At 41.2% G+C, this 13,786-nt stretch overlaps 1 protein-coding gene across 1 annotated transcript; it reads right to left on the bottom strand.

Annotated features, from left to right (window-relative positions):
* Positions 1-1,002: 1,002 nt before the first annotated feature.
* On the bottom strand, positions 1,003-13,324 carry atxn10 (ataxin 10). The gene is made up of 11 exons (XM_020452179.2): positions 13,149-13,324; positions 12,525-12,701; positions 12,134-12,219; positions 11,835-11,931; positions 11,027-11,191; positions 10,851-10,931; positions 9,056-9,206; positions 8,826-8,934; positions 8,030-8,208; positions 6,513-6,576; positions 1,003-2,855 (listed from the first exon to the last, which is right to left on the bottom strand). Exons 1-11 carry the CDS (start codon positions 13,286-13,288, stop codon positions 2,671-2,673), a joined length of 1,434 nt encoding a protein of 477 aa, XP_020307768.1. The 5' UTR covers positions 13,289-13,324; the 3' UTR covers positions 1,003-2,670.
* Positions 13,325-13,786: the final 462 nt, after the last annotated feature.

The following is a 13,786-nucleotide window of genomic DNA, read 5'->3' as shown; positions in this document are numbered from 1 at the left end:
TGCTCACCATCCCTCCTCAATTCATTGAACATGATTTTAACATGATACTAGGTGAATTGGTGAGTGCTGCACTGAATCATTTTACCAAAAGAGCCCAACAAAGCAACCCGTTCAAGCCCATACAAAGGAAAAAGAAAACATGTCCCTATTTCGGTCTCAATTCCAACATGGGGGGGGGTAATTATTCCCATTCTGAGATGATGCGGTGTAAGCGTTATGGAGCTCCATGGGCGATACACTGCACGTACCAACGAATGCCAGAAACATGGAATTTCACTTTCGCTCACCCCTTGCATTCAGGTCTATACCAGCAGAGTTAAAGGCAACCTGTCCTGAGAATAAGTATTTTGCCGAACCATATAATACAGATCTATGGGCATGGGTCAGGGGTCACTATTTCAGGCATCAACCTTCTATGTATTCAGCGATTTTGTTTTATTTAGGCTTTATATAGCTAAAAAAAAACAAAGAGTATATTTTTATATGCATTACATATGGCACTTTGTTTTCATTGATTGTCATTGTTTTTAAAGATTTGAGAGCTACAAATTGATTCTGAATGATTATTCTGTCTCTGATTTATTAAAGTTGCTGTAGTGTACATAGACCATGTGTTTGACAATTAGCCCAGATTATTTTATTCTCAATAGGAAGACCATCATTTTCTATAGCTCCTGGTTTACTTGGTGGATTATCAAGAAAAATATTAAGTATTATCAAGAAAAATATTAAGTATTAAGAAAATAAATGGATGTTACTGATCCAGTGTTGGATTGGATGTCTGCTATCATGAGAAATGATTACTTAGCTTTTAGGCCATGCAGGATTGTGTGCACCACAGACAAATGGATACTTATAATTTTTCTAATAAAATCTGAGCATCCTTTAGTGATTTATTGGGTTTCCTGTCCAAACTACTAATACCGCTGTCTTTAGACACAAAAGCATACTTCAATTTACAAAAGACTGACCCATTCTCTCTGAAAAAAAAAACCCCAGAACATTTGTCACACAAGTTTTATTCAGGAGTTAAAGTTACGATCATCGATTATATAGAGCTTGAGTAGTACGGATATTATTTGTGAAGAATACCAGTACAGAAGGCACAGGAGTAGAGAGTTAAGGTTTGAGTTGTGAAACGGCTGATCTTGATGACACCGCTCAGTCCTGACTGCGGTTGGACAGCTGTTTACTCCTGACCCAGAAGTTGTTGAATAGACGGCTGTGACTGCCACCTCATTCAGCCAGCCTGACGCTCTCTCTGTGTTTTCCTGTGTTTGAAAAGCATTGCAGGCAGCCGCTGGAGCAGAAGTAAAGGCCGTGTTTTGTTAGGAGTCTGAAATGCTGGGGACCGGAACCTCATAAGCTCCCCTCACTATACCCAGCGGATTGGGAAAAGTCAACCCGATTGTTTCAATACATTTTGTCATTAAAAAATAAGAGACCGAGTAAATAGGGCGGAGCGGCGAGTAGGCCGGGTGACTAAAGCAATGCATTGTTGAGGTGTCAGGACCGGTCAGCTTATTCAGTGGGGGGGGGGGGGGGGGGGTCATTCTGCAAGCCAATACTTCTGGTCTGATTCACACGCACTGCCACTCACACTACCTGTTCTCTGTCTACAAACACATATACTACCACTTACACAACGGCTCACTGTCTACACACTGTTCCAATCACACTCAGGCCGTCTGTCCTCTGTCTAGCTGGCTGCTAAACATCCACACTAGTACACACACACACACACACAGTAAACAAAGCTGCCACATAACATAGATTAGGTTATTGAAATGTGTAAGGAAGTTGACGACTGGTGTTGTTGGTTGGAACATGTAACAAATATGTATCTAAAATGTAACTTAAGGTTTGTTGTTGTAAAGAAACATGCGGTACCTGAAGGACAGGAATGGTCCTATGTGTCATTGTTATTCTCACCAAAAGCCAAAACAGGGTGGTAAAAGCAGATATAGTGCAACGCTTGTAGCGAGACAATCAAAATGCATTCCATGAGCAACATCCTTAGAAATGGAGGGGGCACCCTGTATAGTTTGGTTAGCACCATTAAATTGGTTTGAAATCATTTGTGTGGAAATCGAAAAAACATTATCCAGTCAAAATGCCTGAGGTTTCCATAAAATGTGAGAATTCCAGAAGCTAGCTTGAAGTCAGATCGACATTCCAGTCCAGTCCCTTAATGTTTCGGTCATTCTGGATTTCCGCAAAATTGATTGGTTTTGGGATTAGAGCCCACCCCCTGCCGATGTTAAGAGTCTCCCTCAGAGGGGTGAAAGGGCAGGAAACAGAGTAGCCCTTTGTTGGATGATTAAACCCCAACACTATATCACCGATACCAGCAGGAGTTCACTTGACCCATAGAAACCCTTAATTTCCCTTTACTTAAGAAACACAAAAAGTGTAAAAAAAAAAAACACCACTCTACACTCCAAATTAAACCTACTTTTAAATAAGGGCCTATCCTATGTGTTTTCTGTACCATAACAAATCTCAGCAGAACATTGGGTCCAGGCCATCCCACAGTTTAACCAAAATAAGAAAAAAAAAGAGCTAGAGCTAAAAGGTAGTGCACTACCAGAGCAAAACATTAGTGCACTAAAAAGTAATGCAGCACTATATGGTGCAGCACAATATAGTCCTTAAGAGTTTAGGGCACCTTTAAGGGTCCTTTGAACAAGGTTTGAGCAGCACGTTACCATCTCTCTCCTCTACTCTAAAGCCCATGGCCCTCAAGGCGGAGTCATCGGCCACCCCGCGACGTTCTAGAGAAGCCACCAGCTCCTGATTCTCCAGGTTGTGTTCTAGAATATTCCGAGTGGCAAAGATGGCCCATTGACTGATGACTGGTGGAGAAACAACAGTTAAGGATAGCATTACAAATACATTCGTGGCACAAAGAGGGTGAGAGTTAAAGTTTTTACTATGGGAGAGGAACAAGAGCTAGACAAACATGACCCTCAAAAGCTTTTTTCTACACAAAACTACCCACATTGGTTGGTCTCCTACACATTCACACATACTCCCTTTCCACCACAAATCAAAGTAAAGTAACACTAACCACCCACTCTCAATTAGCTACCACCATCCCACTGTACAGGAAACTATCAGTACAGTGAGTGAGTACTGTGTCCATTTTGAATGACAAGGAAGCGACCCAGCCTCCCGTCCTTCCTCTCCACATATGCCCAGTCAGCATCTGTGACCAGGCCATGTAGCTGTGGCTGAGACCTGGGCTCAAATAGCATTCTAAATCATTTAAAATGCTTTATCTGTGCTTGATTGAGCTTGCCTGGCTGAATGGACCAATAGAATAATCTCAAACCGGCAAAGCCCGCACAGCTACCCACTGGGCACAGACGTCATTTCAACATCTAGCTTTGGTTTACATTAGGTTCAGATGTCAACTTAAGTGAATTTTACTTGAAATCAACAAAACATTTAATGTCATTGGATTTATGTTGACTTTTCAAATCGAATCAGTTTTTCACATTGATTCAACGTTACCACATATCATTTTTTTGTTGAATTGACTTGGAAACAACTTTGCTTCAAACAGTTTTTGCCCAGTGGGCCTGGCTATGGCCCACCTGAGAAGAGCAGAGGGAGCTCAACAGTAACCGTCGATGACAACTTCCTTCCTGAGGGGGTCAGGGGGAGAGTGGGGCTCAGATGAATAGCTGGTGAAAAAGACAAGCTGGCACCGTGCCCTGACCGGCAGCTAGTCCCCGGGGGGTGGACGGAGGCGGACACAAACTAAGCCGCTGTTCTGTCAGTACCAACATCCACCAACAGTATAAACATGATGGATACACGACGCATACTGTATAATAATTCACCAGTGACTTGTATGTAGACATACACTCCCCTACATTTATTTGGACAGTGAAGCTAAAACGTTTAATTTGGCCCTGTACGGCAGCATTTTGGATTTGAGATAAAAAAATGTTTTATGAGGCGAAAGTACAGATTGTAACCTTTTATTTGAGGGTATTTTCATACGCATCTGTTTAACGTTTAGAAATGAATGCACTTTATGCATCTTGTCCCCCCGTTTGACCGTGTCGTAAGTATTTGGACAAATTCACATAGTACATAAAATGTAGTAATTGGTCCCATATTCCGAGCACACAATGACTACATCAAGCTTGTGACTCTTCAAACTTGTTGGATGCATTTGCAGTTTGTTTTGGTTGTGTTTTGGATTATGTTGTGTCCAAAATAAATGAATGATAAATAATGTATTCTGTCATTTTGGAGCCACTTCTATTGTGAATAAGAATATAATGTGTTTCTGAACACTTCTACATTAATGTGAATGCTACCATGATTACAGATTATCATTAATTAATCGTGAATAATGTGTGAGAAACTTACAGATGTACAAAGGTCATGCCCCCAAAACACGTTAACCTCCCACAATTACTAATAACAGGGGAAGTTAGCATTTGGGGGGGGGGGGGGGGGGGGGGTATGAATCTTTGTTCCTTTGTAACTTTCTCTTACTCATCATTATTCACAATTTATTCTGAACTATCCATGATCAAGGCAGCATCCACATTAATGTAGAATGACATTCAGGTGGACTGAAGCTCAGTTCTGGGATTTTCTTCTACTCCAAAAAGAAAAGAAAATTCAATGCTGACACCATCTAAAATATAATTTTCAACAGATTGGTAAAAAATTATGTTTAACCTGTCTATATAAAAGGTCCCAAAGTTGACAGGGCATGTCAGAATACACCATCCCATCCCTGGCACCATCCCTACAATTAAGTATGGTGGTGGCAGCATCATGCTGTGGGGATGTTTTTCAGCGGCAGGGACTGGGAGACTAGTCAGGATTAAGGCAAATATGAACGGAGCAAAGTACAGAGAGATAGTTGATAAAAACCTTCACCAGAAGGTTTTTACCACACCTCAGACTAGGGTGAAGATTCGCTTTCCAACAGGACAACAACCCTAAGCACACAGCCAAGACAACGCAAGATGTCTCAATGTCCCGAAGCGTGGCCCAGCCAGATCCCGGACTTAAACCTGATAGAACAGAGACCTGAAAATAGCTGTGCAGCAATGCTCCCCATCCAACCAGACAGAGCTTGAGAGGATCTGCAGAGAAGAATGGGAGAAACTCCCCAAATACAGGTGTGCCAAGCTTGTAGTATCATACACAAGAAGACTTGAGGCTGTAATTGCTGCCAAAGGTGCTTCAACAAAGTACTGAGTAAAGGGTCTGACTACTTACTTAAATGTATAAAAATATATATTTAATTAATTTTAAAATAAGGCTATAAAACCTAACAAAATGTGAAAAAAGTCAAGGGGTCTGAATACTTTCTGAAGGCACTGTATATCATCAGATGTACTATTAGCAATAAGCATTATCACCTGTAGCACAACTGATGCAGCATCGTGGCTATAAAAACATAGAAGCATGGTTTTCCATCTGCATTTCCCCCACTGGACACACCATCCTGATTATTCAATTATTATTAATAATTATTCATTTTTAGTCACTCAAAAAAAAAAATCTATGTGGTTTCTATTACAAAGTATGTCAGTGCACTTTTAAGTAGCCATTGCCCCTTTAAGAGCTCTGTTGTGCCCAAAACTACAGGTGTAATAGTTTTTCAATGATGACACGCAATTTTAGGAGTAGAGAAATAAAAGTGGTAGCAATGAAAAGCCGGGATCCCCCTCTTTCTTAAGAAAGGCCATTGCATTAAAGAATTGTTGTGCATTGACTGCTTGTCAGAATACATGTTTCCCTCCCTATGGCTCTCACAACTTGAACGCACCTCGAGATGAATATTCATCTGGCATAGAACACATAAGCCGATTAGGTAAATAGGAAAACTATTCTACTATGGGGTTGTCTGATTTTGTTTTACAAAATTACATGGCAAATATAGTAGCACTAGAAAGTGAAAAAGTACAGGATTTGAATTCCTTTGCCAGCAGCTATAAGTAGGATCTACACTGATCTCAAAAACAACCTCTTCAGAATCAATATGACAGAAATCCCATCACAGCAATGGAGAACTTTAACCCCTGTGCATCCAACAGGTTTGTAGAGGAATTTGTCATTGCATGCTAGGAATATGGGACCAAATACTAAACTTGACTAGATGCATTAAGTGCAATACCATCAAATAAAAGAGAAGATTCTGTACTGTCGCCTAATAACATGTTTTATGTCAAATCCTAAATGATGGAGAATAAAGACAAATGTTCACATTTTAGCATCACTGTGTGTCCAAATAAATACGTAGGGAGTGTATACAGTAATACATCTGTCAATCACCAACACTGACTTATGACTTATAAACATGGTAGATAAACGTACGCGTCAGCCACCACAATTACTTTCAGGAAGACAAAAAGGATGATACCAAGATCATTAGGTTAACATCCATCCACAGTGGTTTATAACATGATAGTTACACGACTAGTATCATTTATTCACCAAAGGGACATTAGATTCTAGACGAATCAAAAGGATACAGGGATTGTTGCTGTCAATACTGCAGTTATCCATAATGAGAGGAAGACCATCCAGTTTCCGAACCTGGAAGAACACAAAAAAATATAATCAAAACAAACATATTTTTCGATGCAAAAAACTACTTTCTCATCCAAACACAGTAAAAAAAACACTAGTCTCACTAATTATTCTGTTTGGCTTGAGTCTATGGATAGGGCCAATTTAAAACAATGCTGAGATGGCGATTTTCCTTATGCAAGAAGAAGCTGTTTAAAGTGTTGTTTCTCCTTGGTTTATATAGGACAATCTCAATAACTAACCAAACAACTATGTCCCGATCAGCCAACATTGAGGTCCCTATCCTTAGGAAATCCCTACTACCATGGAAAATAGCCATGTGTGGCTGTGGGCTGGTCTAAAGCTGTCACAACGTGTTGCACTGGTCTCTGTCACCCATCTAATTATATAGGTTAATTTACATACATGCGGTTAATCTACAAATTCATTGGTAGAGTCATGAATGGCCATAGCAAGAGAGAAAATGCTGAGTTAGTTACTGTAAGTGTGCACTTTTCGTTAACTAAAAATCTAAACTTAAGCCTATATGTAAAAAAGACTTAATCAAACAGTATCATATTAAATGATTATTAACCAGCTGGGAGCCGGCGAAGGTTTACTACTATGATTCTCAAGGGCCTTGTAAAGTGGGAGCAAGGTTTTTAAGCCAATTCAAGTGGACACATGCCAGTTTCCCCCCACATTCCTCTTATTTTCTATTAAATGTGTTTATATCAGTCAGTGATAGCTGCCGATAGCTGGGATGGAACAGATAATGAGTAAGGAAATGTTTCTCTTTCCTCCATGAATTTAATAATAATACCACCATGAGGAAGCCAATATGGCTCAGTACCACGATGGACTCAAAAAGCACATACTCTCTCTCCGGTGTGACCCAGGAAGCACAGAGACAGCATGAGAAGATCACGGTATGTGCTATTCAACTCAAAATGTGTCTCAAATGACATCGTATTCCCTTTAGTGAACTACTTTCGACCAGAATTGATTAGAATAGGAAGTGTCATTTGACATTTTCTCCATTTTACATGTCTCCTTGCCTGACCTTTTACACATGCTTTTTGACCCTTGATCTGTCCTTTCCAAGGATTAAACCCCTCTTTTAGACACTGAGAAAGGACCCTAAGGGCTTATTTAAGGGTTCAAAAGGAGTTTGCAAATCCTACTCTGAAAGGACACGCTCACAGACAAAACCTGTAGAGGGTGAGTAAACTTCAAAGCCTAGGATGAAATGTAGTTTATCAATGGTGTTGCATCACAAGAAAGTCAGTCATTTAATCTTCGACCCCCGCACCCATGTTTTGTCGACGATCTGCACTATATCTGTGCCAGCTGTATGCCTGTGTGTCGGCATTGTTTGTCTGATGTCTGCTGCTGGTGGCAAAACATATTTCCCTCATTGGGGATCAACACAGTAAATTAATTTGTTTGTTTTTTCATTCTTTCATACATCCATCCATACCTTGTTCTGGTTGGCAGTGTTTCCATGACAGAGGTTTCCTATGAGACGGATGAGATGTGCCTTGAAGCTGACAGAGGGAGAGGAGGAGCAGTCTCCTCCCTGAGCCAAGGAGAAGTTCTGAGCTGCAGTGAATACATTCTTACTGGTCTTCCCCAGAGCATGGACCTGGTGCAGGAGATCTGTAAGAGGAGAAAGAGAGATTAACAGGAGAACACACATTTTACACACAAAGGGAAACAGTACCAGAATATCAATTAATCAGTCACATTTACTTATAAAGCCCTTTTTACATCAGAAGTCGGACAAAGCGTCCAGGGCCCAGGAAAAGACAAAACAACAATCAGTGAACAGAAAAAAGCAACAGAGAACATAAAGGCAAAATTATCAATTGGACAGAGAAATCTGTTCTACAGAAGAGGTGAGAGGTATTCCACTGTCTCAGTCCCGCTGATGATAGATTCAATTATTAAGATGTGACTGCTGTTTCAATGTAACAGCGTCTCTCTCAACAGAAAGGCATGAACCTGCTGGTACTTTAAGTGTCATAGTTCTGTTCCAACACAGTAAAAAATATATTATGTCACTGGATTAGTAGTGATAGTGTAAACTCTAAACTGTGGGCCACCTTCTTTGTCATGGACATTTGAGACAGTGTGACATGCTGGGGTCTTTTTTTTGTAAAAACCAACAGCACTCAGCCATTTATCAGGGCTCTAATGTCAAAAGACTAAGCATCATAGGTAAAAGGTTTTGTAAACTTCCAGTTCAATAGACCTTGGTGTACTTATTTATTTACCAACGGTAGACTTGAGGAGGTCAGGATGGTTCTGCAGGAACATGAACTGTTTGTGATCAGAGGTCATCTCACAGAGAACATCTAACAGGCTGATCACAGTCAGGGCCTCCTACAAAATACAACACAAATCAATCAACCAATAAAAAAAAGGCAATCTAAAATGTCACAGAAACAGTCAGGTACCAGGCTTTGGAACAGGTAATTTATACAACCAATCGGATCATTGATACCTCATTGTCTGATTCGGAGGCAAGTGTGAGCACGGCCCCACAGCGCTCCTGGAAGCAGGATGCCAGGAAGGTAGCTACGGTGGGGGGGATCCCACAATCCTCAGAGTCCTCCTCTCCCAACTGAGCAGAGATCAGCTCCAGCAACGTCACCCTGCAGCTCCATCAATATTTATGTAATTAATTGGATTTATGTACAGTCGTACCCAAAATGTTAGAGAGTGACACACATTAATTTTCACAAAGTCTGCATATTCGGTGTCTTTAGATATTTTTGTCAGATGTTACTATGGAATACTGAAGTATAATTACACGCGTTTCATAAGTGTCAAGGGCTTTTCTTGACAATTACATGAAGTTGATGCAAAGAGTCAATATTTGCAGTGTTGACCCTTCTTTTTCAAGACCTCTGCAATCCGCCCTGGTATGCTGTCAATTAACTTCGGGGCCACATCTTAACTGATGGCAGCCCATTCTTGCATAATCAATGCTTGGAGTTTGTCAGAATTTGTGGGTTTTTGTTTGTCCACCCGCTTCTTGAGGATTTACCACAAATTCTCAATGGGATTAAGGTCTGGGGAGTTTCCTGGCCATGGACCCAAAATATCGATGTTTTGCTCCCAAAGCAACTTAGTTATCACTTTTGCCTTATGGCAAGGTGCTCCATCATGCTGGAAAAGGCATTGTTCTTAGGCAAAATTGTGAGTGAGCCCACTTCCTTGGCTGAGAAGCAACCCCATACATTAATGGTTTCAGGATGCTTTACTGTTAGCATGACACAAGACTGACGGTAGCGCTCACCTTGTCTTCTCCGGACAAGCTTTTTTCCCGGATGCCCCAAACAATCGGAAAGGGGATTCATCAGAGAAAATGACTCCAGTCCTTAGCAATCCAATCTTTATACCTTTTGCAGAATATCAGTCTGTCCCTGATGTTTTTCCTGGAGAGAAGTGGCTTCTTTGCTGCCCTTCTTGACACCAGGCCATCCTCCAAAAGTCTTTGCCTCACTGTGCGGGCAGATGCACTCACACCTTCCTCCTGACATTCCTGAGAAAGCTCTGTACTGGTGGTGTCCCGATCCCGCAGCCGAATCAACTTTAGGAGACGGTCCTGACTTTCTTGGGCGCCCTGAAGCCTTCTTCACAACAATTGAACCGCTCTCCTTGAAGTTCTTGATGATCCAATAAATGGTTGATTTAGGTGCAATCTTACTGGCAGCAATATCCTTGCTTGTGAAGCCCTTTTTGTGCAAAGCAATGTTGACGGCATGTGTTTCCTTGCAGGTAACCGTGGTTCAGAAGAAGAACAATGATTCCAAGCACCACCCTCCTTTTGAAGCTTCCAGTCTGTTATTCGAACTCAATCAGCATGAGAGAGTGATCGCCAGCCTTGTCCTTGTCCACTCACACTTGTGTTAATGAGAGAATCACTGACATGTCAGCTGGTCCTTTTGTGACAGGGCTGAAATGCAGTGGAAATGTTTTTGGGGGATTCAGTTCATTTGCATGGCAAAGAGGGAATTTGCAATTCATCTGATCACTCTTCATAACATTCTGGAGTATATGCAAATTGCCATCATACAAATTGAGGCAGCAGACTTTTGGCTGCAAAACTTTTGGCCACGACTGTACAGTGTAGCTTTTCTAGAAGATCAATGTAAGAAGGAAACTCAAGTCAATCACACATTTGGGACCATCAAAAGGAGAAAGAATTGCTCACTTTGGGTGTAGATATACTAGTTTCTAAGTATTTGTGAGAGTAGTTAGATTCTTTAATTGGATGAACTAGATGGAGTTACCTCTCCTGATGGCTCATCCCTGCATACATGTTCTTAACGAGCACTGAGGACTTGAGGAAGTGCTGGGTAGCAATCAAAACCCTGTCAAAAATAGGTACCATACATGTTTATATACTGTGTGTACATCTAACACACACAGCAAACCCCATCTCCCACACCCCTCAGAGGGTACCTACGTCCAGTCCAGTTCTGACTGAGTCCTACAGAGCTCCATGACCTTCAGGGCCAGGTGGATGTTCCCTGGATGAGCCAGTCGCTCCACCTTGTGTTCATCTAGACAGGTGTGGAGCACCATGGAGGAGTAGCCCACTGCCCTTTCATCATCCACACACAGCAGGGCCCTGTGATCAAAGACAACACAGACTTGACTTATCACTCACACCTATAAGATCACTGCAAACACAGACAACACAGACAGGTGTGGAGCACCATGAAGGAATAGGCCAATGCCCACTCACCATCCACACCCAGAAGGGCCCTGCAAACACAGCCAACATAGAAATCAAACTGGATGATCTTCAGAGATAGTTGGGATGGGTTGAGGGTAGTTGAAGGATAGGATTAAAAACAAACAAAAAGATAACTACTGCAAAATACCTTGTGTCTGTAAATTGTATGTAGTATGTATAAGCTGGAAGCCTAAGTAGTGTTGTCCATTAGTGTACTCCAATTAGGGGAGGGGTGGCAGGGTTATGGGGAGATAATGAAGGAATACAATTGTTTGTAAAAACAAATAAACACAGTCAACACATCAGTAACTTCGATCCAGTCCGGTACGATTCGCTGACACTATGCTTTCATGCATAAAATCCCTTTGATTGCTGTTTGTAGGCCTAAAGGGTCAATAAAGATGAAGTCCTAATGTGAATTGTGAAAACCATGTAAGGCTCAAGGTTAATTCTTTCACATTCATTTCCCATACATGATTTGCATATAAGGTCGAGGCCTTGAGAGGTGAAACTGATGTAGGGCCCAAGTACTTACAAGAGAAGATCTGGAAAGATGAGCGTCCAAATGTCATCTTTGCAGAACTGGTTATCAACAGCAAGGTTTCCAATGAACTGTACCCCACATCGAAGTGCTAGATCAATGATAAAGTGCAGCGATCAACAGTCAGACATGTATAAGACCATTAAGAGAGATGTTAAGATTTTGTTTTAAATCCTATCAAATTTGAACAGTTACTATACAATATGCTACAATTGTTTTACAAGTAAGCAGAACTGCAAATATCAGATTACACTTATTCTCTTCAGCCATAGGAGGGACAATAAAACAATCACCTTCAAAGATGTAGTCAGTGTTCTCAGACTTCAGTTTCTGAAGCATGTCTAGGATTCTGATTGACAGGTCAATAGCACCAAGTGACCTGGATAACAAGGTAGGTTTGCTTATGTTTTAACCAAACCACACACATAACTGGACAGAGGGGGGAACACTTCATATCAGGGAAACTGTTAGATAGAACACCCCCAGGATTTTGAAGTATAAATTCCTGTGAAAACAAAACTACGGAAGTGGATGTGTTTGGTAATGTTATTAACTCTTCCTTGACTGTGCGGGAGATTGGATTCGAGTTTCTGGTAAATTAACTAAATGTAGGCCCAATGTAAAACGTTTGTGTGCATGCTGTGTGTGTCAAGGAAACTGGATTCAATACGGACTGCAGCCCACCTCAATAGGGACTGGTTGCGTGCACACTGTACACAGCCATTCCTCTGGGCTCTGAAGCATGCTGCAGTCAACTGCAGGATCAGCTCTTCAACCTCTCCACCTGCAGCCTGGATCTCCTCTGATAGCTTTGACAGGATCTTCATGAGGCTCCTGAAGGCTTCATCCTCACTGCGGTCTCTGTGAGCGCGCGCACACGCACACGCACACACACATACATACATACATACACACATACACACACACACACACACATACATACATACATACATACATACATACATACATACATACATACATACATACATACATACATACATACACACACACACATACACACATACATACATACATACATACATACATACATACATATACACACACACACACACACACACACACACACACACGTTGAATTGGGTGTAGCTTTTAAAATTGTCAAGTGAAAACTGAACACAGAAGACTTGGGAATAATGGATAATACAGAAAACGAGCAAAGATTAATTTACACAGACAAAATCAGGACATGGGTAACCACGATGGCTAGCTGCTACTCCTGAGCTTGCCTCGGACTGTTTAGCTAGTTAGTTAGCCACATTTAGCTACATAACTCTTCCATTTGCGCACCTGTAATCCTGAATTCGTAACGCATTTGTCAGTGATTGCAAAACAAGTAAATGTTTTTCACGGAACTTCTCAGCGAGAATTTCATTCAATAATGTTGGAAAATCCATCCTAATCCATGATTCCAAAGCGGGTTCCGCCATGTTTGTTTGTATCGCTCTCCAGTGTGGGTGGGACTTCCGTGTTATATTTTGTTGTTTGATACGATAAAACCAGGAAAGAGGCGGCGCTAGAAGTCAAGAGTCTGGAAAAAGATTGGCCTTTTACAAACGCATTTAATGCAATTCTATATCATTTACATGATAATACATTTGCAATATATTTTTTAATACCACACAAATGACCAGAATGAGTGGCTACTCTGACAGTGCCAAACTGAGCAATAAAAACGACCTGGTCTTGAACATAAACAATGGCCCAGTTCAAGACACAGATTGTCCAAAATTTGAACAAAATATATAGGCTATCGCAGGCTACTAAATAAACTTTCCAGTGGCACTGCCTCAAACAATGTTGAAGACAAAGTTTAGGCTCATCACTGTTGATAGCTACTATTATTTGACCATTCTGGTCATTTATGAACATTTGAACATCTTGGCCATGTTCTGTTATGATCTCCACCCTGCACAGCCAGAAGAGGA

The sequence above is a fragment of the Oncorhynchus kisutch genome, linkage group LG19, assembly GCF_002021735.2.
Source record: "Oncorhynchus kisutch isolate 150728-3 linkage group LG19, Okis_V2, whole genome shotgun sequence".
NCBI lineage: Eukaryota > Metazoa > Chordata > Actinopteri > Salmoniformes > Salmonidae > Oncorhynchus > Oncorhynchus kisutch.
The sequence above is the reverse complement of the archived record's forward strand: the minus strand, read 5'-3'. Positions and strand labels throughout refer to the sequence as shown.

Excerpts from the sequence above, each read along its gene's own strand:
- atxn10 (XM_020452179.2), bottom strand. The coding sequence starts at position 13,288 with ATGGCGGAACCCGCTTTGGAATCATGGATTAGGATGGATTTTCCAACA. Across the intron at positions 10,932-11,026 it reads CAGTCAGAACTGGACTGGAC|GGTTTTGATTGCTACCCAGC; the intron begins GTAGGTACCCTC and ends TATTTTTGACAG. Across the intron at positions 9,207-10,850 it reads GGGATGAGCCATCAGGAGAG|GGTGACGTTGCTGGAGCTGA; the intron begins GTAACTCCATCT and ends ATGGAGCTGCAG.